The sequence below is a fragment of the Crocodylus porosus genome, unplaced genomic scaffold, assembly GCF_001723895.1.
Source record: "Crocodylus porosus isolate Cpor-Errol unplaced genomic scaffold, CroPor_comp1, whole genome shotgun sequence".
Lineage (NCBI taxonomy): Eukaryota > Metazoa > Chordata > Crocodylia > Crocodylidae > Crocodylus > Crocodylus porosus.
Window position 1 is genome coordinate 28,323,971 of NW_017728907.1, and position 24,270 is coordinate 28,348,240.

Below are 24,270 nucleotides of genomic sequence, written 5' to 3' on the forward strand. Positions count from 1 at the left end.
CTGAGGGACCTGAATCTCTTCAGTCTCCGCAAGAGGAGACTGAGGGGGGATCTTGTGGCTGCCTACAACTTTATCAGGGGCCACCAGCAGGGACTCAGGGAAAGTCTGCTCACCAGGGCCCCCCTTGGAGTCACCAGAAACAATGGCCACAAGCTGAGGGAGCTTAGGTTTAGGTTAGATATTAGGAAGAACTACTTCACAGTAAGGGCAGCCAGAGCCTGGAATAGGCTTCCCAGAGAGGTGGTGCTCTTACCTTCCCTGGACATCTTCAAGAGGAGACTGGATAGACACCTGGCTGGGGTCTTATGACCCCTGCCACCCCCAGTGCTCCTTCCTGCTCATGGCAGGGAGTCGGACTCAATGATCTGTCTAGGTCCCTTCCGACTCATTGATTCTATGATTCTATGCAGGTTAAACTAACCTGGAAAGACTGAATCAATTCAGGCTCTGGCTTTTTGAATGTCTGTCCCTAGCCCTTAGGACTAGAATCTTATGGAAGGGCAAGATGAAAGAGTCACACTGCACCCCAGGATCTGGGGCCTGAATCTTTACAGGAGTTCTTCTGAGCCTTGTAGTATAATTATCTAGCCAGCATGTGTAATAGCTATTTTGCCCTCTTTTCCCTAGCAGGTGTTTTTCAACAATATAATTGTAATAAAATGCATTATTTATACAATCCTGGTGACTTAAAAGTGATCTTCCATCTGCATTGGCAGCCCTTGCAACATTCATTAGCATACCGTAAGCAATCATTTTACTTTCACTGAAAGTTAATGTTTCCACAGCCCCATGATGACAGAAACTCGTTCCTTCTACTTGGAATAGGAAAAATGCATTTTGAAGCTCTTGACAAAATGTAGCTCAAATTTTCAAAAGCATGCCTTTTAGCACATATATGCTGTGCTTATATAAACTGTGGTTGTATGCGCATAAAAGTTATATGTGTGTATGCTTGAATCTTGGCTGCCACTCATGAAAGTCATATGCATATAGGATAATATAAGCCCTATGAAATGTTTGTATATATGGGCAACTTTAATAATAAGCTGTTTTTTATTATCTTCATTTAATTAGCTACTGTGCATTAATGCTATTTAATAATGACAGATTTTTTAAGTGTTATTTTCTAGCATTCTTTTAGTCTAGTAAAACAATATTCTCTCACACAAGGGATGTCTGTGAAATATGGGAAAAACAATCAAACGAGATACTGGACACATTTCTAGCTGTTGTTTTGTAACATGGAATCAAGGTGAAATTTTAAACTAATATTTTTGCTTGGGACCAGGACAGTTGAATAGCTTGTGTAGAGAATGACATTATATCAAAGACAAAAGAGATGTGAGTGCTGACAAGAGATTAGTTTATTTATCATACATAATTATGTTTTCCTATTCTATAGCCCCTTTCCTTTTAGATTCTGAAAAGCTTTGCAAATACTAAGCTATTCAGTACTCTGTGAGGGAGATAAATATCATGAACCCCATTTCATGCAGAGAATAAATGACCTAGAAATTACACACTGAGTCAGTGGCAGAGTAACAACAGAATGCCAACCTTGCATTTCCTAGTATCAAGCTATAATCACTAAACCACAACATTTCCTAGTTTCAGGGTATGCAGGATAATAGATATAAATAAACTAAGTAAAAGAAGAACTGGGGCTCCATCTTGCCATATTGCAAAGTAATCCCATAACAAATTTGATCCTAGGATAGAAATATACAACTAAAGTACTTGGAAGCTGCTTGCGGACACATTGACAAATATATTCGCTTCCTCCTGCCTTATTTGTTGCTGATAATTCAGATTTGTGTTTAGTATCCAAATAAATATCTAAAATGCTGTATTCATAAAAAAGCATCGCAGAATGTATTCCAGATACAAAAAGGAAAATCAGATAACTAGTTACTAGAAATGTTAGGGTTTTTAATTCCCTAAACGTATTCAGTTAACCTCATTTTAATAATAAATCTTAAATTTAACCTTATAAAAACTTTTAAGTGATCATTATGGTAGGATAGCATATTTTGTTTGTTTTCCTAGAAAATATACCATATATTCACATAGACATGATGAAAATTAGCACTGACTACTACTGACATGCCTAGGTTTCTCACAGATGGGAAGTAATGCTTAACTCAGAGGCAATGTGTAGGGGGTGCCCCCCCTGCAAAAAGGCACCTAAAAGCTGTGGGTGGTCACCGCTTGCCGCCACTTGAGGGTGGTCACCGCTTGCCACCCCACCACCAGCAGCGTCTGCGTGTGGTCACTGACCCTTGGTCAGCGCTCACCACCACCCCCTCCCCCCCCGCTGCCGACAGTGCCAGCGGCTTCTGCAGGAGCTCTCCACTGCCATGCTCCCACCACCGCCAGCACAACCATGCCTCCCCAGCTGTCAGGGGCATGCGCCATTCATGGCTCAACTTCTTGGGCCCTCGTTCAGATCTTCATTAAAATCAAAAAAGTCATCATCTTCTTCATCCTCACTACTTGCTCCCACTCTTACTGGGATCAATGTCTCTGCTTGTTTGTGCTTGTTCCCTCTCATGCAGCCAACTGGCTGCCCCATTGACTTCTGCAAATGCACAGAAAATGCCAGCATGAACTAAAGAATTCTGGGACTTGTAGTTCTTAAGAGACCATATCTCATAGGATGGCACACTACTCTGTCTCTCAAACAAAAACTCCTAGAGTTTCAATAAAGAAATATTGTTCCATGTAAGTCCTAAAGAGTGATTGTGTCAGGAAAAACTCTGGGAAAGCTGGAGTTTCTTTTTTAACCTATATTTTTAAAAAAGTTAAAGTTAACCTTTTTTTTTTAACTTGTTAAAGTTAAAAGTTGACAGCTGAAAAATGTAACTAATTAATATTAAAAGTTAGCCATTTCTTTAGGTTTTTAACTTTTTAACTAGTTAATTAATGAGTTAATTCCCATGACTGTAAATCACGAGCGGCTCTAATAATGAAGTAAACAGAATAGCACTAATATGAGAAAGAAGGCAAATGATACATGGCCAGAGAGGGAATAAAAGAAACATACAGCAATCACACTTAGATAAGCACTAAAAGCTTTGGCTTTTTGCTCTCGTATAAGCTTTTAAGGCTAGGACTTATAAACGTGCTCAGCCTCTGCCTAGCTGTCTCTATTCAAGTCAATAGAAATAGAGGTAAGCCATCACTCATAGCTTTTGAAAAACCCTTCCTAAATGGACCTGAATATACTTGTTTTAAAAAACAAAACTGGAAATCTCACAAAACGTTGTTTTCATTAGTATTCCAGAACTTTCTGATATTTGCTAGGGTGGAAATAAAAATCTCACTATTGTCTTGTATTTCTGTTGTGAGAGAACTGAAGGGTAGAAGTAATGTAGCCAAAGTTTGGAAGCAATAATATCAGTATATGGCAATAAAGTATTTCACATCTATTCTGCCACAAAACAAAGCAAAAAGAAGGGAGAGAGGGAGAGAAGGAGGGAGGCCATTCTTGGCCATTTCTTCTATTGTAGAAAATTAATGTGGAAGATGGTTTCTTAGTCTCTCATTTTTCCTATCTCTACTTACATATTCACAGCTATATCACCAAGAGATACTAGTATTGGATAAATCTATGGAGCAGACAGCATTTAACTATCAAGACATTACTATTGGTCCCTTATTAGTTACAAAGGAGGCATTTTCAACTAACAAAATTTTGTGAAAAATACAAGTGTCTCTAAAATAGTTGCTAATGTCTGCCATTCATTTTGGAGGAGTTGACAGAGAGGCATAGCTTGGGAGAATTCTATCATTTCTTTTATTGCCCACCCAGGCAGTTAGTAGTCTTTCAGGACTCCTTTTTGGAGAATTCACTTTTCATCTTGTTTTTCAAAGGAAATAAAAAACCTAATATATCTAATGGGTTTGGGGACCAAGAACTCTTCTATATTCTTACCTTAAGGGAAACTTTTTCCCATTCTATGATTTATTATTGACTTGTTTTATTTTGTATAGTTTTTAATCTGACCACATAGTAAAAAAAGGGTTGGAAGCAGGGACGAGAACTGGCAGTGTCAATATGTAAAATCTCCCTTTGGTTTATGGGGTGCATCTACATGAAATGGATACTGCAGAGTTACCTAATTAGCGCCACAGTAAAGCATCACCATTTACAGAAGCAGTGCTATTAGGCCCAGGTGAATAAATTAGCTCCACCATAGGATAGTACTGCCCAACACAAGTGCTAATCTGTGGTGGAGTTATTTACTCTGCTGCAATGCACATACCTGGTGACACATGCTGGTAAGATTGTGACTGGGGCTGGCTGAGACCTGACGGTGCTTCAGTGCAGGGCTGCCTGCCAGCTCGCCATACACTGTAACACCGTCATGCCCCAACCAGCCCCTATGCCACACATTAAGCCAGGCAAAAGCAGCCATAGGGTGGTAGGCTGACCCCCTGGACCCTCTGCCAGTTGGGGCCACTTCACCTCAGCTCAACATGCTGCAGTCCTGGGTACATGTGTAAACACTGTGCCCAGGAGCAATAAACTCCAGCATGAACTGCACCAAACTTTACTCTGTCAAATTAATTTTACATGTAGATGCACCTGTAGCAGGCTTGCCTTTTGGAGCTTGGGTTGAGTCCCAGGCTTGAAATCTTGCTGTTTTGATTGGTGGAGCCCATGATTGAAGACTGAAACACTCAGGTCCAGAAGACTTCACGGGTGGATCCCTAGAGCATAGAAAATGAGCTGCATGCCCAGCGTGATGGAACACATCCGGGACAGAGAAGAGAGAAGAGCAGGGCTTAGAAGAGCTGCTCAGCAGGACAAAGCAGTAGCCCAGAAGCACCCCTGAAGACTTCCATCAGCGGAGAACGGCGGACGGCTCCAGCAGCTAGGTTCTCAGTGCGCAGCACGGCGCATGGCATCCAGACCCTGGGACCTGCATGAGGCGGCTCAGGTGCAACCTCTGGCGTACGGCCAGAGACATGGTGCACAGGACAGTGCACAGAGTAGGACATTTGGAGCACTTAAGCAGCTCAGGTCCTCAACCCCCAGAATGAGGCTGGGAGCTTGGTGCAGGAGACACTGCACAGAGGGCCTGGGAGTGGATCGAGTCTGGTGCTGCACGAGGTAGCCCAGGCCTCCAACCCATAGCAAAAGGTTGAGTCCAGGGAGCCAGACGGTGCTCAGGGTACTAAGCCAGCAGACAGAGCAGAGCCAGAGGTTCCAAAAGCCCTGCATGGAGGAGCCCTGTTCCAGGGGACAGCAACCCCCCTCTCCTCCCCGCTGAAGCCCACTGCAGGCAAGAGAGCAGCCTGGCGCAGAGGACAAGGGCCACCTTCCAGGCCTGGGAGCTGTGAGCTGCAGGGAAAAGAGGATTCCCACAGGGGGGGGCAGTCCCCCCCACCCAGTTAGTTAAGAGCTCCTGAAAGGGGAGGTCCCACTGGGAGGCCCCCCTAAAGTTACCAGCTTCTTTGTAGGGCTTGGGGAAAGCCCAAGGGCATTGGGGTATCCCCTTGGGATTGAGTTTATCTTTGGGGTTCTTGCACCATAAATGGTGTGTCATGTCTTATATTTTGTGAACTCTCATGTTGTAAATTAGTAGATGAGTAGAGTCCTAGTGTCCTAGGGCTCTGCTGGGACCCCCTGTTGCTATTATTTTACCTGTTGTTTATTTGCATTTATTTGTGGCTTATTTATTGTTCACCCATACTTATCTATAGTTTATCTGTTGGCTATCTATGTTTATTTTGGGGTTTATCTGTTTCAGATCAGATACTTACCCGTGACTTACCTGCATCTGGAGCGCTGGTATAAGGTTTTATGGCATTCACCCAGAGGGTATTGTTTGTAGGGTTTTTTAGATATCTTATATATACAAACATAGATATATACAGATGTTCTCTCTCTATATCTATATCTAGAGAGAGAGAGAGAGAGAGTACATACATCTGTTTATATCCATGTTTCTTTTCCTTGTGATAAGTTAATGTAAATAAATGTGTATATAATTAAGTCCCCTGACTGTCCTGGCCTGGTTCTATAGGGATGGAAGGAAACTCAGTCGTCTGTAGTTCCCCCACAGCACCCCTTGCAGCTAACAATTCCCTTTGTTTGGAGAAAGGGAGTATATACCGAGTTACCTGGTCTACATACATATGGAGTCCAAGCAGAGTACTGGTAATAAAGGCCCCCTCCAAATTTTGTTTCTCATATTGTGTGTGAGGGGAGGCTCCTCCATCTCTGCAGTAATTTTCTCACATCTGAAAGTCTTTGAACTGCATTAGTGTCTCCCATTCAAGCACTGCAGAAAACTATCAGAAAATGAATTCAGCCACAAAAAAAGGAACTTTTCTGCAGACCACATCTACAGGCATTAATTCTCCCTGAAGACCAGTAGGAGACAGCTCCTCTGCATTCCCTGTAAGTTTGTTTTCAAAGGTGCTGTGTCTCCCCACACTGATATAAATGGTACTCCCTGGGTGTGGCCTGGATGCTGGGACAGAGCCTCTGCCCATGAGCAATACTGTTTTTATATAAGCAACCTGTAATACAAGACATGAGATACAGCAATATTTTGTTTTGTGTGGAAAAGATGACTTTCCAAAAGTAACCCAGACTTTGCCCTGACACACTACAGCAGTTTTATGAGAACAATGCTTGTTTTTTTCTGTACATTAGGATCAGCATTATCTAGCAAGCAACTTCAGCTTGCGAGATCAATTCTAATGCAGCCAAACAAACAATTGTAAGATCTTGTATTGAAGATAAGAATGGAACTTGAGATTAGATCTATTTTACACATAAGTAGTCAAGACAAGGTACCTGTTTGCATTTTTTTCTCAAAGTAGAAAATTGGTATAACTTGTAACATATAGAAAACTACATTTGCGAATTGGCAAGAGTAAGGTTGAGTTATACTGTTAAAACATTCCTCATGCTTCAAATTTTACTGTGCTATGATGCATCAGAGTTGGGAAAATACAGACAGATTGTTAACATTTTTAAATTAATATTTTAACATCAAATAGATTGAAAATTTCACTTATTTAATAGCTTGTAACGAAGCATGGTATGAAGTTCATAAGGAATATTATTGAATAATCATATTTAAATAATTATAATCATCAACAGTATTTCCACACAAAGTGTGCTTGCTACCAGAGGTGGATTGAGGATTTTGAAAACAGACATTCAGCAAAGGCCACTGATGCCACTGCTCACACCCTGGGCTGGGGATGAGCCATGGCTGGAGCCCCCGAGCTGGCAAGGGACACTGGGGCCAGGTAGGGAAAGAGGCAAGGAAGAGAAACCTGCCCACCACCACTACCACTGCTTTTGTTCCCAGACTACATAGCACCTGCTCTGCTGCTCCCTGCACCCCATGCCTAGGGCAAGGCAAGAACAGGTCTGAGATTCCCCCATACATGGCCCATCAGGATTTAATGGTGAAACATCCCTCCTTCCTGCATCTCATCTCTGCCTGGCTTTCTGGTGTCCCCCAGAGGCCTGGAGCATCCAGCTACGGGAAACAACTGTGCAAGGTTCTGGGCTCAGCCAGGGACAGCAGAAGAGTTGGGTTGGTACCTCTTTCCTGCTCCTGCTCCCTGCTGGGCCCCATCAGGTGTCCCTTGCCAACCCAGAAGCTTCAGCTGTGGGTTCAGCAGGAAACAACAGCAGCAGCAGCTGGGTCCCACTTCCTGGCCTTGCTCACTACTCGTCTCCCCAGTCCCTGTGTCCTCAGCGTACTGGGAACAGGGTAGGAAGAGGGATCTGCATGCTGCTGCTGCCATCATCCCAGCTGGGCCTGGTACCCCACATAGCTACTCTCCACAACACCCAGCTGGAGTGGGATAGGAGCAGTCCCAGGCCTCCCCACACTGCTTATGATTCAGCTGGGAACAGCAGCAATAGCAAGTGGGTTCCTGAACCTGCTTCCTGCCCAGCCCTCCTGAGTGTCCCCTGCAGCCTGGGGGTGCTGACAGCATCCTGACCTCCTGTCATAAACAGAGATGATGTTACCCGACATGGTTTGAGCCCCCTGCACTCCAGCTGCTGCTGCTGTAGCATAGGTGTGGGTGTAGGTTCTGGCTGTTGTGGCTGAGGGAAGACTGCAGAACTCTGAATAGAGACCTCCTCCCCTCTGGCAAAGGTTTCTCAGGAGTCTTCAGTCTGGTGGCCCCTCCAAATCAGCTCCCACAACTTGTGCCCCATTTACCACCACCTCCCATCCCCTAGCAGGAACTTACACCCATGCCCACCCACAGCAGCAGTAGCTAGATAGCATCTAGAGTGTACAGAGCCCAGGCTGTGTCAGGTAAGGCTGCTGCATCCATGCAATATTCCCACCCTTTCCCCCACCCCCTCTGACCAGAGAGTGGAAGTAGGTATCTACAGTGACCACTGTGTCAGAGAGAGCCTGGGGAAATCACACTACCCACAGCCACTCTCCCCTTGCCCCAACAAAGAGCCAGGATTCTCCTCCCTACACCAGCTGTGGGAATCAGAGGAAATATGTGACTGCAAAACTGCTCCCTCCCCTGAATCCACCCCTGCCTGGTATCTTTTAGTGCACATGCATATACAGAACCAATTCTGCCCGTGTGTTATGCCTTCAATGTTACATGCAAGAAAATGTTTTTTTAGAATTTGATTCCAACAGAAAGACAGAAGGAAAGTAATGTTATGTCATAGATTCGTAAATATTAGGGGCTGGAAGGGACTTCACGAAATCATCAGGTCCAGCCCCTCTGTGCTTGGGCAGGAAAGACTGCTGGGGTCAGATGACCCCAGCAAGGTGAGCCTCCAGACATTTTGAGGAAGATTTCCAGAGTAGGCACTTGTACCACCTCTGGAGAAAGTCTGTTCCAGATGCTGGATACTCAAACCACAAAGAAGTTTTTCCTCATGTCCAATCTAAAACTATCCTCTAGCAATTTTTGACCCTTATTCATTTTCTTCCCCTGGGGTGCCTTGGTGAACAGATGTTCCCCCAGCCCCTGATGTGCACCCCATATATACTTATAAGCTGCCACCAAGTCCCCTCTAAGTCTTCTCTTAGAAGTCCCCTCTAGTCTTCTCTTAGTCATCATACTCTGTTGCAGAGAAAGGGAGTCAGTTTATTTTTTCATGCCTTAATTATATTCTAACCAACACTTGGGGGAAGGGAAATTGTGGCTGGGTTAGTGTTTGTGGGTTTCATGGAACTGCAGTGAGAAGGTAGGGGCTATACGTCCTGAATTACTTTCCTTCTCTGGTTTACAATTTTTGAATCAATCAGCCCAGAGCTTCACTCAATACTCAAAATCACTACTTAACACGCCAGTTGATTTGTTGAAGTCTCAGAGTAATTGTCTGCTGTGAAGGTTACCTGTGGTGGTCCTAAGTAGTTCTAAATAGTATGAGCTGATCCATCAATCTCACCACTTAGACAAGATGTGCTCTGAGGCCTCTTTGTCATCCTCAGCAGTTCTTTCTGAATTCAAACTACTCATTGGTGCTTATACTGGATACAGATATCACCATACAAGAGCAAAACTTGGACTGCTCCTTCTACATTCATAATCTATATGCAAATTAAGACTTAACTCTCTTTTTCTCTTTCTCTTTCAGTATACTCTTACAGAAAACTGTAACAGTATTCTTCCCATCATACACAAAGAAATCTTTTTTTTAATGGAACGCAAGGAGGTTTGTTTAGGGTCTGGACACACGAACATTTGGAGTTCTTTCAAAAGGGAAATGTCTCAAAAGGGCAGCATCTGTTGTGTTTTGTTACATGTGAACTAGCCTGGAACAATACAAATATAGCAAAACCACTCCAATTTTAACATTGCTTCATATGTTGTTATATGTGGAATAGTTTTGCTAAGTTTTTATTCTTCCCAGCTTGTCCACATGTAACAACTAGAGTTTAGCATCTACTGATGTTTTTAAATGTTTTTCTCCTGAAAGCTCTAAATGTACATGCCATACCCTTTATGTTCACATGAGTAAGGGTCGTGTGTTGAGACGTGTAATATAGTCAATGGGTTGAGAATTGACTGCTAAAAGAAGAGTGAAAACAATTTCCAGTTGGAGTGATGGTGGGGGAACCTCACTCATCTTAAAGATGAATTTTAGATATTTTATGAAGCAGATTATATATACAGTTGCTTGTAAGAGTAAGGAATAGAACCAGTGACCCAGGACATCCCTTCTAGCCCTGTGTCCCTGTATAGTGTCTCTCAACTGGGAGGAGGTTATGTTGAAAGAGTTTGTTCTAAAGGATGTGAAAAGACTGAAGTCACGACTGAAGTATTCATTGGCACTGGTGGTTTCGCTCTTCTTGCAAATCATCCAGCAGAGCATTTACCCAGCAGTGTGATTTGTATATTATTACATGAAGATTTGTATTAGAGATAAAATAGATTTATGTGCACCATATTGGAAACTGCTGCTCTGAATCCAAAGTTATCTCTAAAGTGAAAATGGGCTATGGTGGGTAAAGGTTGTAAATAATGTCCCTAATTGGTTCTAAATAGTAAGAATTGATTTATCAAACTGCCTACACAAAATGATTCACATGGAAACACATTCTGTAACTTTTATTATCAGTAACAGAACGAGGAAAGCTGAGATTTGCTACAGGGGCAACACAAAGGGAGACAGCTCCCCCAGTTTATAGAATCAATCTCCATTGAATTATACGGACACCAGAGCTTCTGTCAATTTTTCAGTATTATTAGGTGGCTGTCTAGCAAATTCCTCTTGCGATAGTCACTTTGTAAAACTACAGCATCTTACTTGGATACAAATCATTGATGACCCACATATTCCCCAGACCCACAATCAGTTAACCTAACTGCTGTTGCTGTTCTCTGGGACAGACGTAGCACAAAGAGCAGCAGGCCAGCAGCAGAGGAGCAAGCTGGGTAAACCTTCCCTCCCTGCATTTTGGGACAGACAGTGCAGGCTGCCACAAGAAAATAGGGGAGGGCAGCAGGGACAATGCCTGGGGGCAGGGAAGATGGTAGGGGAGAGAAAAAGGGGAGCCAGGGACAAAACAGAAATTAGGGGAAGGGGAGGATTCTTACCTTTCAGTCCTCCGGGCCCCTGCAGGGATGAGGCTGAAGTTGGTTGCTTATTCCCAGTTTCTTATTCTCAGTTCCCAGTTTCTTTTTAAAGCTAATCTAGATCCAATAAAAGCTTGTTATTAATGAATTATGCATCCTAAAGAGAGAGAATTTCATTAGCTATGCATATTTACTAATTAACTGGCAAATTGCCATCACTAATGATGGGGGTGGTGGGCAGGGGAACAGAACAATGCTACCCACCACCCCACGCTGCCGCTACCTGCCAGGAGTGGGGGTGGGGGGGGAGGTTACCCTGTCATCCCCACCACCAGCACCCTGCACCACCACCACATCGAAGGGGTGGCCTGCCCCTCCACCCCCAGCCCTGCCACATGCCCCTGCTGCTCCAGCATGCTGCCTCAGTGGCTTCCTGTTGATGCCATTGGAGGACTGTCTCAAAGAACCCAGACCACAGTCCAGCCCAGCCCAAAGCATGGTTTGGCCATTCCAGGCTTCCAGTTGACAACCCCTCCAGCTACTGTATTAAGTATATGGTCTTAAATTAGGACCTGATTTTTGAGCATGAGGCTGAAGTTTGTTGCTTATTCCCAGTTCCTTATTCCCAAACCTGGAACTGGGAATAAGGAATTGGGCATAAGGCAGTGGGAATATGCAACCAACTTCAGCCTCATCCTCTTGGGTTGAAGTGTGATTGCTCCACACTTGAGCTAACACCAACACCAATCAACATTTGTGAAGCTCACAGTGTAAGGTGTAACAAGGCCCTAAGAGAGATTCACTCTCTTTCTCTTCTTTGATAATAGCCCACAATAGTTCTTGAAAGGTAAGTTTTCCAACAGCATCTTATTCCTTGCAGGCTGACATGCAGCTACTTTTTAAGTTCAAGAGCTACATTTTAGGTCAGGAGGTGGTATTTTGTTTCTTCTTATCTTATATTTCACACCAGTTTTTTTTAAAAACCATGTGTTTTAAAACTCAAAGTTCTTCTCATATAAAATATATATTTTAGTTATAATTTTGACACAATTCTTGATGGATGCTAATTAGGTACTAATCGTGGGGTTTTTTCATTCATTCACCTTGTAATCTTGCCTCTTACTTAAAAAGAAAGGCCAGCAACTAAACATGATGTGTGTAGTGATTAATTACCATCTGATTCCTTCTGCATTCTATGTTTTCCATTCATTTATTCTAAAATAAAATTGTTTTAATACTATTTCATAGGGTTTATGAGTTCAGCACATATCCTTTCCTGGCAAAACTATTTGCTGATAGATCATCTAAGAAAATTAAAGTGCAACTTGATCTGATTGGGGTATGTTTCTCAACTTCTCAAAATGGAGAACTGCAGATTGTATTAGGAGGGTAGGATTCAAACCATGTATGAAATGAGTCGTACATCTTGAAAAGAAAGATGATCACAAACTATATCCAGTTAAAGAAGAGGAGTTATTTAAGGAGGGGCAGGAAGGGGTTATTTTCTTATCAATATGTAGTCTCAATATGCCTTCAACAGATTCCGCAGTTTGTTTGTAAGACAAACATGATTAGCAATCGCACTCCTCACTAGCACAAAAGCTGTCTTTGAAGAGAGCCCACACAGTATAAAGAGAGAATGTACTGTTCATGAAGACCTCAGTTCATATTTGGTATTTCCCTTATATCTCCTTTCCCTGGCCATGGATTGAATTCTCTTCAGTAGCTTCTGATTTATCATCAGAACATTAGCCCTATTATAACTGAACAAAATAGGCATCTACAATACGGTGTGTTCTTTGTCAGTGAAATAAAGTACAAAATTTTGAAATATATATACCTAACCTTTTTATTTACAGATGCTATTTTCCTCTTTCTTTTCCAGCTTGATTACATTATATAAAAAAGGAGTAATGTAAGGAGGAAGCATATATTTCTCAGGAGCAACAACAATCATGAAATGTTCCAAAACGTTAATTCATCTGGAATATCTCCCCGACTTCCCCCTGCCCCACTTTAACTTGCTAGTTGATTTAATTTTCTACACCATTCTCTCATATTAAGTTCTTTCACAGTAAAGCAAATCCCCCGTGTGGCTTGTTGGTAATAGGCATGTTACTAATGTCCCCTAAAATATAGATTTTTTTATATTGTCAGAAAAGTCAGTATTCAAGATCATTGTTTCCTCTCAGACACTCTAACAAGGGTAGATTAGAAGTCAGTTGAAGTTGCCACAGTTCCAGGATAATTTATGCATTTGCTTTCTTACCAGTATCTGGTATGCAGGGTTTAATAAGGTCCAATGGTGATTTCTGTTAAATACTTTACATTTATGACAGTTTTATAACCCGAAATCCCTTTATGTCAGTTATTTACAGCATATTCAATTTTGCTATATTCTAATGAATTATTACTCCCAAAACTCCTCTGAAGGATATACTAGCTAAGTTGACTAGGTAGGGAAATAAAAAATATATATATTTATCAGGTATGGTCTAAGTTGTGTAAGTTGACTAAGTCACATCTTTCTGTAGGGGTAGTGTGTTATATTTTGGCTTTGTGTTTTTCAATCCACTCCAGAAGCCTGAATGCTGAGTTGCACTGGGAGACATTAGTTGGTATACATGACCAGCAACGTTTATTAGGTCCAGATTCACAAAAAAAAATTTAGACCAAATGGGAGTAAGAGTATCCAATTTATGGCTCTGCACCTTCGTGTTTACATAATCCAAACATCGTTTATTAGGTTGAAATTAATGGTATTATAATGAAAGATTGTTCACTCTGGAGATAAAAAATAGCTTTCTTCTTCTTTAGTTTTTCCATTATGTAAGTGTTGCAATGAACACCGTTTACTACAGGAACATAGTACAAGAAGTGGTTCCCTGGGCCTCTGAGGTCAGCCCCTGTATTTACTTAATCTTATTTTGTTTAAATATAACTATATTTCAAAATCCGTATTTACTTTTACCAAATTATATTTGTATTCCTTTTGACTAGTGAAAATTTAAGCATTCAGACTCAGAGGATGACATTTTTGTTCTAACCCAGCCCCTATTCACCGTGAAGCCATTGTTTGCTTACAATTCTTGGTTTTTTACTAAAGGTGACTCACTTTGAGATTAATCGGAATGATTGGTCCATGCTGGAATTTTAAAAAGATTTCACTGACCACCTTTTGTTTTTCTAATTTTCTAGCATGTGGGAAATTGATGAAAATTACAGGCCCTGTTACAGTCAAGATATCTGGAACCCGATTTGGAGCCTGGATGACAGACCCTTTAGCATCAGAGAAAAATAACAGAGTATGTTGAGCCTCTTGTATAAATCTGAGTGTTTTATTTGTGGTTTGAATCTTTATAAAGAGGCATTGAACCGCAGGTTTTACATGCTAGCATTTATTTAAATGTGTTCTCTGCATTTTCATATTTTGACGTATTTCAGAAAAAGAAAGAAAAAAAAAACATATTTTCCTGAAATCATCCTCAGAAAAAAAATTCAGTAGGCAACTTCATTAATTTTAAACTATGTCAAAAAGAATGCATGTTTTTCCATTGAAAGAAAATTATTGTTTTCCATTATATCCTCTATAATGGTAATTTTTATAAGGACCCAGTTCAACTAAACACTTATACAAGAAACGGTAGCTGTATAATCAGTCCCACAGAAGTTAGTGAATTTATCTATATATGTAAAGGTACAGATGTTTCTAGTATTTGGCTGTAAATAAGATTCATCCAAGTCCTTACCTGATAAGCTTAATATTTGAATGGCACTTGGCTATATTTTAGTTCAGTTTCAGTTTATTAGAATTTCCTAAGTATGTTCCTTGAAAACTTTGTTTCAAGGAAAACAAACAAAAAAGCTACTGTTTTTCTTTATGTTTTATTTTTTACCCCTTTCAGGGTCAAAGAGCATCAAAGGGAGATAAGTGGGGGTAAAATAAAAGAGATGCGAAAAACTGGAAGGAAATGATATATAGGAACTGTCACGGAGTGGGGTGCAGGAGCGGCCATGATCCCACTAGCGCCCCCTGCAGTGCCCAATTAGGGCAATCCAGCACCCTCTTTTCTCGCCTGCCACGTCTTGTTGGTATATGGTTCTATAAGGGAAGCTGCCACTTATCACCCTGGACACTGTCCAATGCTTGTACTATTCCCCGTTCCGTATGGGGTGACCTGATGCACCCCCAGCCCTATAAGCTATGCGTGCCTCCTACCTCCCCTTTAGCATGCCCCAAGCCTCACTGCTCTTCTGGACATTATCAGGTCCTTTTCCTTCCAATGGGCTCAGGCGGCCTAAGCCTGACCTGGCCCCTCTGACCCTTCGGAGTCCCCAACACTGGGAGTCCCTCTGGGATCCTTTTCAGTCAGCACCCCTACTGGGGTTTCTATCAATAATATGCACCCTGCCCACTCCTGGGGCTTCTCTCCGTGCACTCACCCTCTCCTGGGGCTTCTCTCCGTGCACTCACCCTCTTCTGGGGCTGGGGTCAGCACCCCTTAATACCACCCCACACCAGGGCAAACAGCTATGGCTATCTGTCACCACTCGCTGTACCCCGCAAGGCACCAGGAACCCCCAGTTTACTGGGGAGCTCTCATGAGGCCTCCTCACACCTCTACAGCCTCACCCAGCCCTCCAGTGGAACACTAACTAAAGAGAACCAAAAGCCAAACAGCTGTAACACAACAACAAGAAGCCTCTTGGCTTATAACATAGGGTCTACGCTCACTTGGCTCTCTCACAATGGCCTCCCAGCCCAGGTTCTTTCCACCCTTACCATGTTGTAGCTGCTTGGGTGGTAAGGCTTCAACCATCCGCTCAGCTCTGCTGCAGAGCTCCTGCCCCTCAGACTGCCAGAAGGGAACTGCTGGCTAGGCTTCGGCCTGGGCTGTTTATAAAGGCCCGGCCCTGCCCCCTTCTGGCCACATGACCAACCCGGTTGCCCCAGCAACTGGCACCTGAGCTGCCCCTGGAGCTTGGCAGCTGGTCTTCTCCCTTCTTAGGAACAGGGTACCTGAGTGCCCCTGTGACAGGAACCAAAAACATGGAAACATCTGAAAAAAAACCCAACATTTTCTGGGCATGTTTCATTTCCCAAAGAGGACAGTTATTTATTGAATGAAGTTTCAACTAGGTTTAATTCTGCAGAACTCAGAAGTTACTTCCCACTCCACTTTCCCACCACCTCTGGGATTTCCAGGATCTGGGCACATTATGACAATACTAATGAGCCCCCTAAGCCAGAAACTCATTCAATCAGAACAATTTGAAAGCAAATTTCTCAAAAATGCTAGGTCATTCCCTACTAAAAGAGTTTAACTCAAGAATTCTAGCTTCATTGCAAAAGGAAACATATATGGATACTTTCTGTATTTCTGTAGGCTTTATGAGCAAGTCTGGTAACTGATACTGCCATAGGATTTTTGGAACTTTTTTTAAAATATATGTTCAATGCATGATCTTCTAATGTTTCTATTTTAGGAGTTTACTCTCTATTCTTTATTTTTCTTTCAGGTATGGTACATGGACAGTTATACAAATAATAAAATTGTCCGTGAATACAAATCAATGGCAGACTTTGTCAGTGGGGCTGAATCAAGGACATACAACCTTCCTTTTAAGTGGGCTGGAACCAATCATGTTGTCTACAATGGCTCCCTCTATTTCAACAAGTATCAGAGCAATATTATCATAAAATACAGCTTTGACACAGGTCGGGTGCTAGCACAGCGTAGCCTGGAGTATGCTGGCTTTCACAATGTGTATCCCTATACTTGGGGTGGCTTCTCTGATATTGACCTCATGGCAGATGAAATTGGTCTCTGGGCTGTGTATGCCACCAACCAGAATGCAGGCAACATAGTCATTAGCCAACTAAACCAGGATACATTAGAAGTGATGAAGAGCTGGAACACAGGCTATCCAAAGAGAAGTGCTGGGGAATCCTTCATGATCTGTGGAACTTTGTATGTTACCAACTCTCATTTGACAGGAGCGAAGGTCTACTACTCTTATTCCACAAAAACCTCCACTTACGAGTATACAGACATTCCGTTCCATAATCAGTACTTCCATATATCCATGCTTGACTACAATGCTAGAGACAGAGCTCTCTATGCCTGGAACAATGGACATCAGGTCCTATTCAATGTCACCCTTTTTCACATCATTAAGACTGAAGATGACACATAAACTTTATTTTTTTCCCACTTCAAAACAGTGTCATTTGTGATAAACTCTAAAGCATTCTTCAGGATTTCTTTTTCTTTATGTTCTTTTTCATTAAGAAAATAAGCATTTTCTACTGTATGATGTGTTCCAAATATGGCTAGGCCTGTCAAAAATGACCTGTTGGAAATACAAGCATCCTTACTCATGAATCTGCAAGGTCTGTCAAGACCTTGTCATAAAAAGCACTAAAGAAGGTTTATGTGGATGTGGCTAAAGACATAATTCTAAAAAGATTATGATATGCCTTACATTAGAGTCTGAGATGAATGGTGGCTTAAATGCATGAATGTCTTTTTTTTTATCTTTTATCATTTTTTAAAATCTGTTTATAGCTCAACATCAGGAAATATTTTGGTAGCAATCTGAAGCATAAAATGCATCATTTTTATTATTTGTTCCAAACTGAAAGATGTAGGGATTTGGTTTACTTAGAAATGGAATATGATTCATTTTGCCATCATACAGTTTCAGATGCGGTGCTGTACAGTAAGTTTTTAAATCTCTCGCAAACATTTTATCGATTAAATGTATTTCTACCATTGTAACCACCATTGTGCAATTGTATCTCTTCACTTATGTGAAAGTAAACTAAGTACTATTTTTTATAAAATATATTGAAGCTTAATTGCAGTTCTGATTATGGGTCAATTTTAATGTGGCAAATAGGTCATTGCTCCTGAAGCTTTCAGATCTGTTTCAAACATGTGACGGTATTTTTTTTAACCTTGGCTAGTCTACCCTCCTTACACATGAATGCTACATTCTGGCAAATGATCACCATCAACCTGTCCCTTCAAACTGTCCAGTTGCTACCACTCTTTATCTTACCTGTTTCCGCTCTCCTTTCTTTTTATCTCTTGTTTTGCTCTGACCTCTTTGTTTCCTTATACATTGCCACTCTAATTGGAAGGATCCATTTCACTTATTTGCTTTATAGCTCTCCCTGATTCTTCCCCACTTAGCAAAAGGCTGCATCTCTCAGCATACAAATAGCTCCCATGTATCCCACCCTCCACACACAATTGTTTTCAGAAGAATCAATTTTGACCACTGGCAGCATTTGAATCCCTGTCAAAATCTAAAACTCTTTTCACAGTAAATGTTGTTTCTGTTTAGCCATGAAATGTATTTCACATTCTTGAAGAATTAGACCAGGAGAGCTTGTAATATAGTTAACTTTTTCTTCTATTAATCTCAGTAATAGTAGTGGTAGTGAAGTGGCTGGCATTAATGTTGTTATGGCCTACATCTCTAGGATACAGATTTTTCAAGTCCAGGTGCTCCCTATGCCATGCTCCTTCCTCTTCAAAGCAGTAGAAATTCTGGATCTCATTAGAATTCTTTAATTTTGTAGCTGATGGTCTTCACTGGTTATTATTGGTCTCTCTTGATTTCTTCCTAATCACTCATAGTCCCAACTATATGTTGAAACCTGATTGCCAAATAAAACCTAGAGGACCATGAAGATACTTTCCTTCAGAAATTCTCCTGCAGTTTTTCATGAGACATTCATTGAAAGTGTTCAGATTCCAAACATAACATTTGAGAGGCAAGGATTTTTTCTGAAATCATTTATTGGACCAACTGTATAGTTCAGAGAGCTGTTTCAAGCATCAAGTATCCTTTCTCAGGCCTAAGACAATGGCACCTGATGCCCAATGGACAGTTAATTACTGAAAGCTTGCTCAACAGCTCTTCCAAAAAATCCTTATCTCTTGTACATTTCCTAGACCATCACAGCTACAACAACACTCCAACTGTCTCACCAACATAACTTTTGCCAGTGTTGACTAGACATGTGGGTCACCTGGTATCTTTCTGTTGTATGACTGACTAAACACAACTCTTAGAATCAAATTTTGGTTCAAATTCTCCCATTAAAAATCCAAAAAGTTCTTTCTTCAGATAGTCTTAAACATTCACAAAGATTTCCTCTTTCTATAAACATTTCCACCAGTAACCTCATCTGCACTCTGCTCTGGTATCATGGACACTGGGGCAAATGTCTGGGAGCCCAGAGATCAAGAGTCCAAGGCCATAGCAGAAGCACTCACAGCCACCCTGCTAGATTCCAACAAATCTACAAATTCTGCTAAATACCTCACGAGGACATGGGAAAGGAAAGGACCTCATATGCTAGAACATTGTGGGGCACAAACACAGAAGGATATGAATGCAATCAAAGAGGGCTGTAAAGACTTATTTATGAATATGCTTTTCAGTAGTCATGGATTTTTATTTGTATTAACCGGTTACAAATAAAACCAGTTTTTCCTTAGGAATCATAATATCATGTTTTTATCTGAGGTAAACATCAACTTGTTCTAGAACTAGATACTACAACCTACACATCTCAAGAAATATAATCTTTTAAAAAAAAAACCTTACTGTATTGAGAATCAAGACTGCTGTGTATCAAATTACTGCAAACCAAGATTAACTCTTGTGATGCCATGTCACAGACTCAGGGCATCTTTTCTATTTCAAATAGTCAGTCACAGACTAAATAAACCTGTTACCTAATAATTTGTCATGATGATAACTAGACAGAATAAACTATGACTCGAGCTGAATAAATAACTTGTATCTGGTTCAACTGTTATATTCAGGAACAATCTGTAAACAAACGGCACTTTGTACCAATGGGCTTGTTATTCAACATACTTGATGCATATTTTTGGTAAAGGTAAACAAATTTCTGCCTGTAAGTTGCTTATAAATTCTTTACTAGAATCAGTCCATGCTCAGGTTTAGACCTTCCTATGAACCAACTGGGCACATCTACATGTTCATTAATGTGCCTTTGCTACTGCACATTGTTTACTATCTCTAATATGAGGTACTACATAAATGCGCATTAGCCTGCACTAATGCGCAGTAGCAAATGTGAATGGGTTTTCTATAATATTTAATACACAGTAGATACATTCTAATGTGCATTAACACATTAGCATGGTTTTTGCTGCAACATGCTAATACACAGTATAATAGACCACCATGCATTAAGGCGCCTCATGTAGACGCGCCCACTGAGTAGTTGCTCAGGAAAGCAAAAATTCTAGAGTTGATTAGTAGCTATTCACTCTAGTGTGGCTTTTGTGTGGGCAGCACAGATAGCTATGTGAATGTGAAGGAAGTGCAGCAAAATGTATTTTGTCAAGTGGGGAAAAAAAGTTGACTAGCCTTATACATGGGATGTGAACTGAGATACTGAGGTTTAGTCATCAAAATCACAGTATGATGACACATACTGTTGGACTTTAATTTCTAAAGTGATGTCTTCTCCTGCTGTGATCATACCCTCCCAAGAGAGTCACATCCAACCACAAAATCCAGATCACTAGAAGACTACTATGGGTGAAGAAGACACAGCTTCCACAATTGCTGGAACCATACTGTGGAACTCAACCACAGGAGATAATAATCACCAGGGATTACCAGTTTCCATAGTTAAATAGAAAGGCCATTTCTTCAAGTGAGCTGTGTCTCAATAGTTCTTCTGCAGAAACACACAAATAGGCATACAGGAAATCAGAATAAGTGCAGCCTAATCAAGCTATTTCTTCTACCAATTACAAATAAATTAGATTAAAGATTGTTAATATTTATCTCTACTTTAAAACCACTCAGGCACTGTAATGATGAGGCTATATAAGTGAACACCAAATTCAGAAGAGGATAAAAGGAACAACTATTTACTGCAATTTAGATTTTTGACTGATTCAATAAACAGAGATGTTCTAAATTTTCAGTAAATACTCTTCTCCATCATAGGGTTTTCAAACATTCATATGCATAACTGTGTTAAAACTGTGAATGGATCATCAGTCTTTTATGACATTCATGAGTATTAGCAATTTCAATCTGAGATTCCTTGCAGTCTTTCAATGAAGTCTCAATTGGTGGAATTTATAGATATTGCAAGATGGGTTCCAGCCTTCCTACAGTCATTCTTTTGTTGGAAAACAACACATTTTTAGGTGTCAAACAAGCTTGAAAAAGGGTTGAATGCAAGGAGCACCTTCTTATTTTGATTATACATGCTCAGCTCCCAGAGGCCGCATCCAGACGATCGAGCACTTGCCTGTTGCGGCATCTGAAAGCAGTTTAAGGCACCACAAGAGGCACGGTAGGAAAGCGTGTTCATCACACTAGATATTTGAAGTACAGACTCTAAATTTGATACTGGAAAGTCCCAGTATCAAAAGAAAAGACAATAAGCCTGTGCAGGGCACGTTCCTGGAGTGTGCCCTGAAGCAACTGGAGACTGGGTCTGCCAGTTAGATACTCTAGCACCCAGCCACCATATCTCTATGCCTGCCACATGCCCCTGCTGCTCCAGCATGCTGCCTCAGTGCTGGAGCAAATAGGAGCAGGGCAAGGCTATGGTGTTGGATCAGACCCAGGCTCTGTCTCCAGTAAGTAGGGACAAGGGGGTGGAGGGACTGTGGGTGTGAGGGTCTGGGAGACTGTGGGAGGGGCAGCTCCCCCGCCTCCATTCTCCCCCATGGCACACAGCCCCCCTGCAACAGTAGCAGCAGTAGCAAGCCAACAGGGCACTTGAGGACAGTCCCTGGCAGACTCTAACTCTCATCTGGGCTCCTGGACTCCCAGTACCACATGCAAGAGCAGTGCACCCTTGAGTGGGGCAAGATACTGCCTCCATGGAGTTGGCCCAGCCCAGTAGTGCATGGGGCATATGGAGTCAGGACCTGGCCTGGCCCAAGGGCGTACAGCTCTTGTGTGTGATGGTGGGAGCCTGGGTGACAGCAAGAGCAAGCCCAGTCCTACCTGAGGGCATATGCCAGTGGGCCAGGGCTGGCACCATGCACCATGTGCAGCTACTGGGGGCCTCTGCCAGGAGCTGTCCATAAATGTCTTGATGGCCCGCTGCTGCTGCTGCTGCTGCTGATGATGATGATAATGATGGGGGGGGGGGGGCTGTGCACCATGCAAGGGGTGGGAGGGAACCCACCCAAACCCACCCCCACACAGTCCCCCTATATCCACAGGAGAAAACCCACCACCACACAGTTCCCCCACATCCACAGTCCCCCAAACCCCACACAGTCCCCCACACCCACTGTTTCCCCACCCCTATGAACCACACACCCACGAACCCTGGAACAAATCCCACACCACTCCTACAAATTCTACATCCACCCACAAACCCCACACCTACCCCCACACCCTTTTTCCTCCAAACACCACATCCCCTCACAAATCTCACATCCTGAATGCCCAGCTGCCAGTCAGGATGGGACCTGCTGGTGGGAGCTGCAGGGGCAACTGCCAGACTGCAGCTCTGTCCTGTGCCCACACCAGTGTCCAAGCCTGGGGTCCAAGCCTGGCCAAGCAGTGTCCAAGCACATGGTCCAAGCCTGGGGGGCGGGGGGTGCTCCTGGTCCCAGAAACTACTTGGGGCATGTGATGGGCTGGGGGTGGGGGTGGAGGTAGCAGCAGGGGTGTGTGTGTGAGAGAGAGAGATGGGGATTGAGAATGGGGGATTGCTCTGGGTAGAAGAGGCCACCAGAGCTAGACTTAGAGCCCTCCTGCCTTCCTAAAGCAGCCTGTGCAGGGGGAAGCTGGCCTGAAACAGATGGGACTTGCCCAGCCCAGTCCCTAAGCCCCAGTTGAGCACTTCCCAGGAACAGCATGGGGATCACTGGGGTAGGCTCCCAAATGTCTTTAAAATTGTAAATATATCAATAAAACACTGCCCAACCTATCTCTCTCTATACAGTGGAGTTTCATTTTAAGCATGGAAGAACATAGATTTTAGGTATTTTAATGAAAAATTTGGGTTTTTTATCAGAGGTTTGAAAAGCGAACAACAGGATCCTTGCTGGTGAGGCAAGTGGCAGGACCCAGGCAGAGGAGGCTGCCCAGAGCCAGCACCGGGGCGCAGCTGGGGGGCAGATGAGGTGGCTGACCTCCTGGCCATTTGAAGCCAGGAGGACATGCTTCAACAGTTCAAAGTGGGCCACTGCAACAAGCACATCTTCCGGGTGATAGCTGCCCAGATGGCAGGGTGAGGGCACCTGAAGACATGACAGCAGTGCTGCACAAAGGCCAACTTTTCAGCCACGCTGCACTGGCACCTGGCCCAGACGTGCAGAAGGCTTTGCTGCAGTGTCCATACCACAGTCCAAGCAGCCGTGAGATCCCCATCTGGGTCTGGCAGGCCCACAGCCATGGGGCCACAGGTCTAAGGGGGCAGATGCTGTTGCAGGTGGCAGCAGGTTACAGCCAGGCAATAGCTCCCACTGCCAGACTGCTGCAGTGGGTAAAGGGTACAGAGGCCACTCTAAATTAGGGCAGCTTCAACAGTCCATCTGGCACAAGGGCCTAGTGTCCACAGATACCAACTGGTTGGGCCTCAGAAACTCCCTGAGCTGCTTGCTAAAATAGCTTTTTATACTGCTGGGTCTAGCTCTTCCTGGCTGAAGATCCAGGAGGAGCTGGACAGAGTCAGTTTGCCCCAGGTGGCACAATTTATCCCAAACCAAAATGTATGTTCAGGCATGTATGCTGAGGCACAAATCCCTGACAAAAATTTGTGCCGCTATTTGACCTGCTGCAAGTGCATGTGCCTGCATGTGTGGATGTCCCCAGTGGCCGTGTCCACATGAGCATGGACATTTGGTTGGTTCCCGAGAACAAGTAGCAGTGGTACATCTTCCTGGGGGAACCTTGGCCCCAGCAGCCTTACCTGGGGTCCTGGGAGGCCTCCCAGGGCTACAGCAATGGTGATTTGGCCACACAGAGCCTGGCCAGCAGCCGCAGCATGGTTCCAGGTGGCCTGGCTCTGCTTTTGAGTAGCATGCACTGCCCATGAGTGTGTGGAGAACATCTAAATGTGTTATGTGGTGCCACAGATGTGTTTGCAATGCCATATACCACACAGCAGCACTCTTCTGCATGTACCAGTGAAGTGACTGGGTGTTGCATTCTTGTGAAGTGCAGAATTTGGCCCAAGATGCCAATTTTTTT

The 24,270-nt window shown here is 42.9% G+C and overlaps 1 protein-coding gene across 3 annotated transcripts in view; it reads left to right on the forward strand.

Moving 5' to 3' along the window:
• Positions 1 to 18,991, forward strand: part of OLFM3 (olfactomedin 3) — a 146,808-nt gene extending 127,817 nt beyond the window's left edge. For all 3 annotated transcript variants that reach the window (XM_019531008.1, XM_019531005.1, XM_019531007.1), the window contains exons 5-6: positions 14,239 to 14,345; positions 16,561 to 18,991. In XM_019531008.1, coding sequence (XP_019386553.1) covers positions 14,239 to 14,345; positions 16,561 to 17,238 — 785 coding nt within the window. In that variant the 3' untranslated portion in view covers positions 17,239 to 18,991. The remainder of the gene's footprint in view (positions 1 to 14,238; positions 14,346 to 16,560) is intronic.
• Positions 18,992 to 24,270: the final 5,279 nt, after the last annotated feature.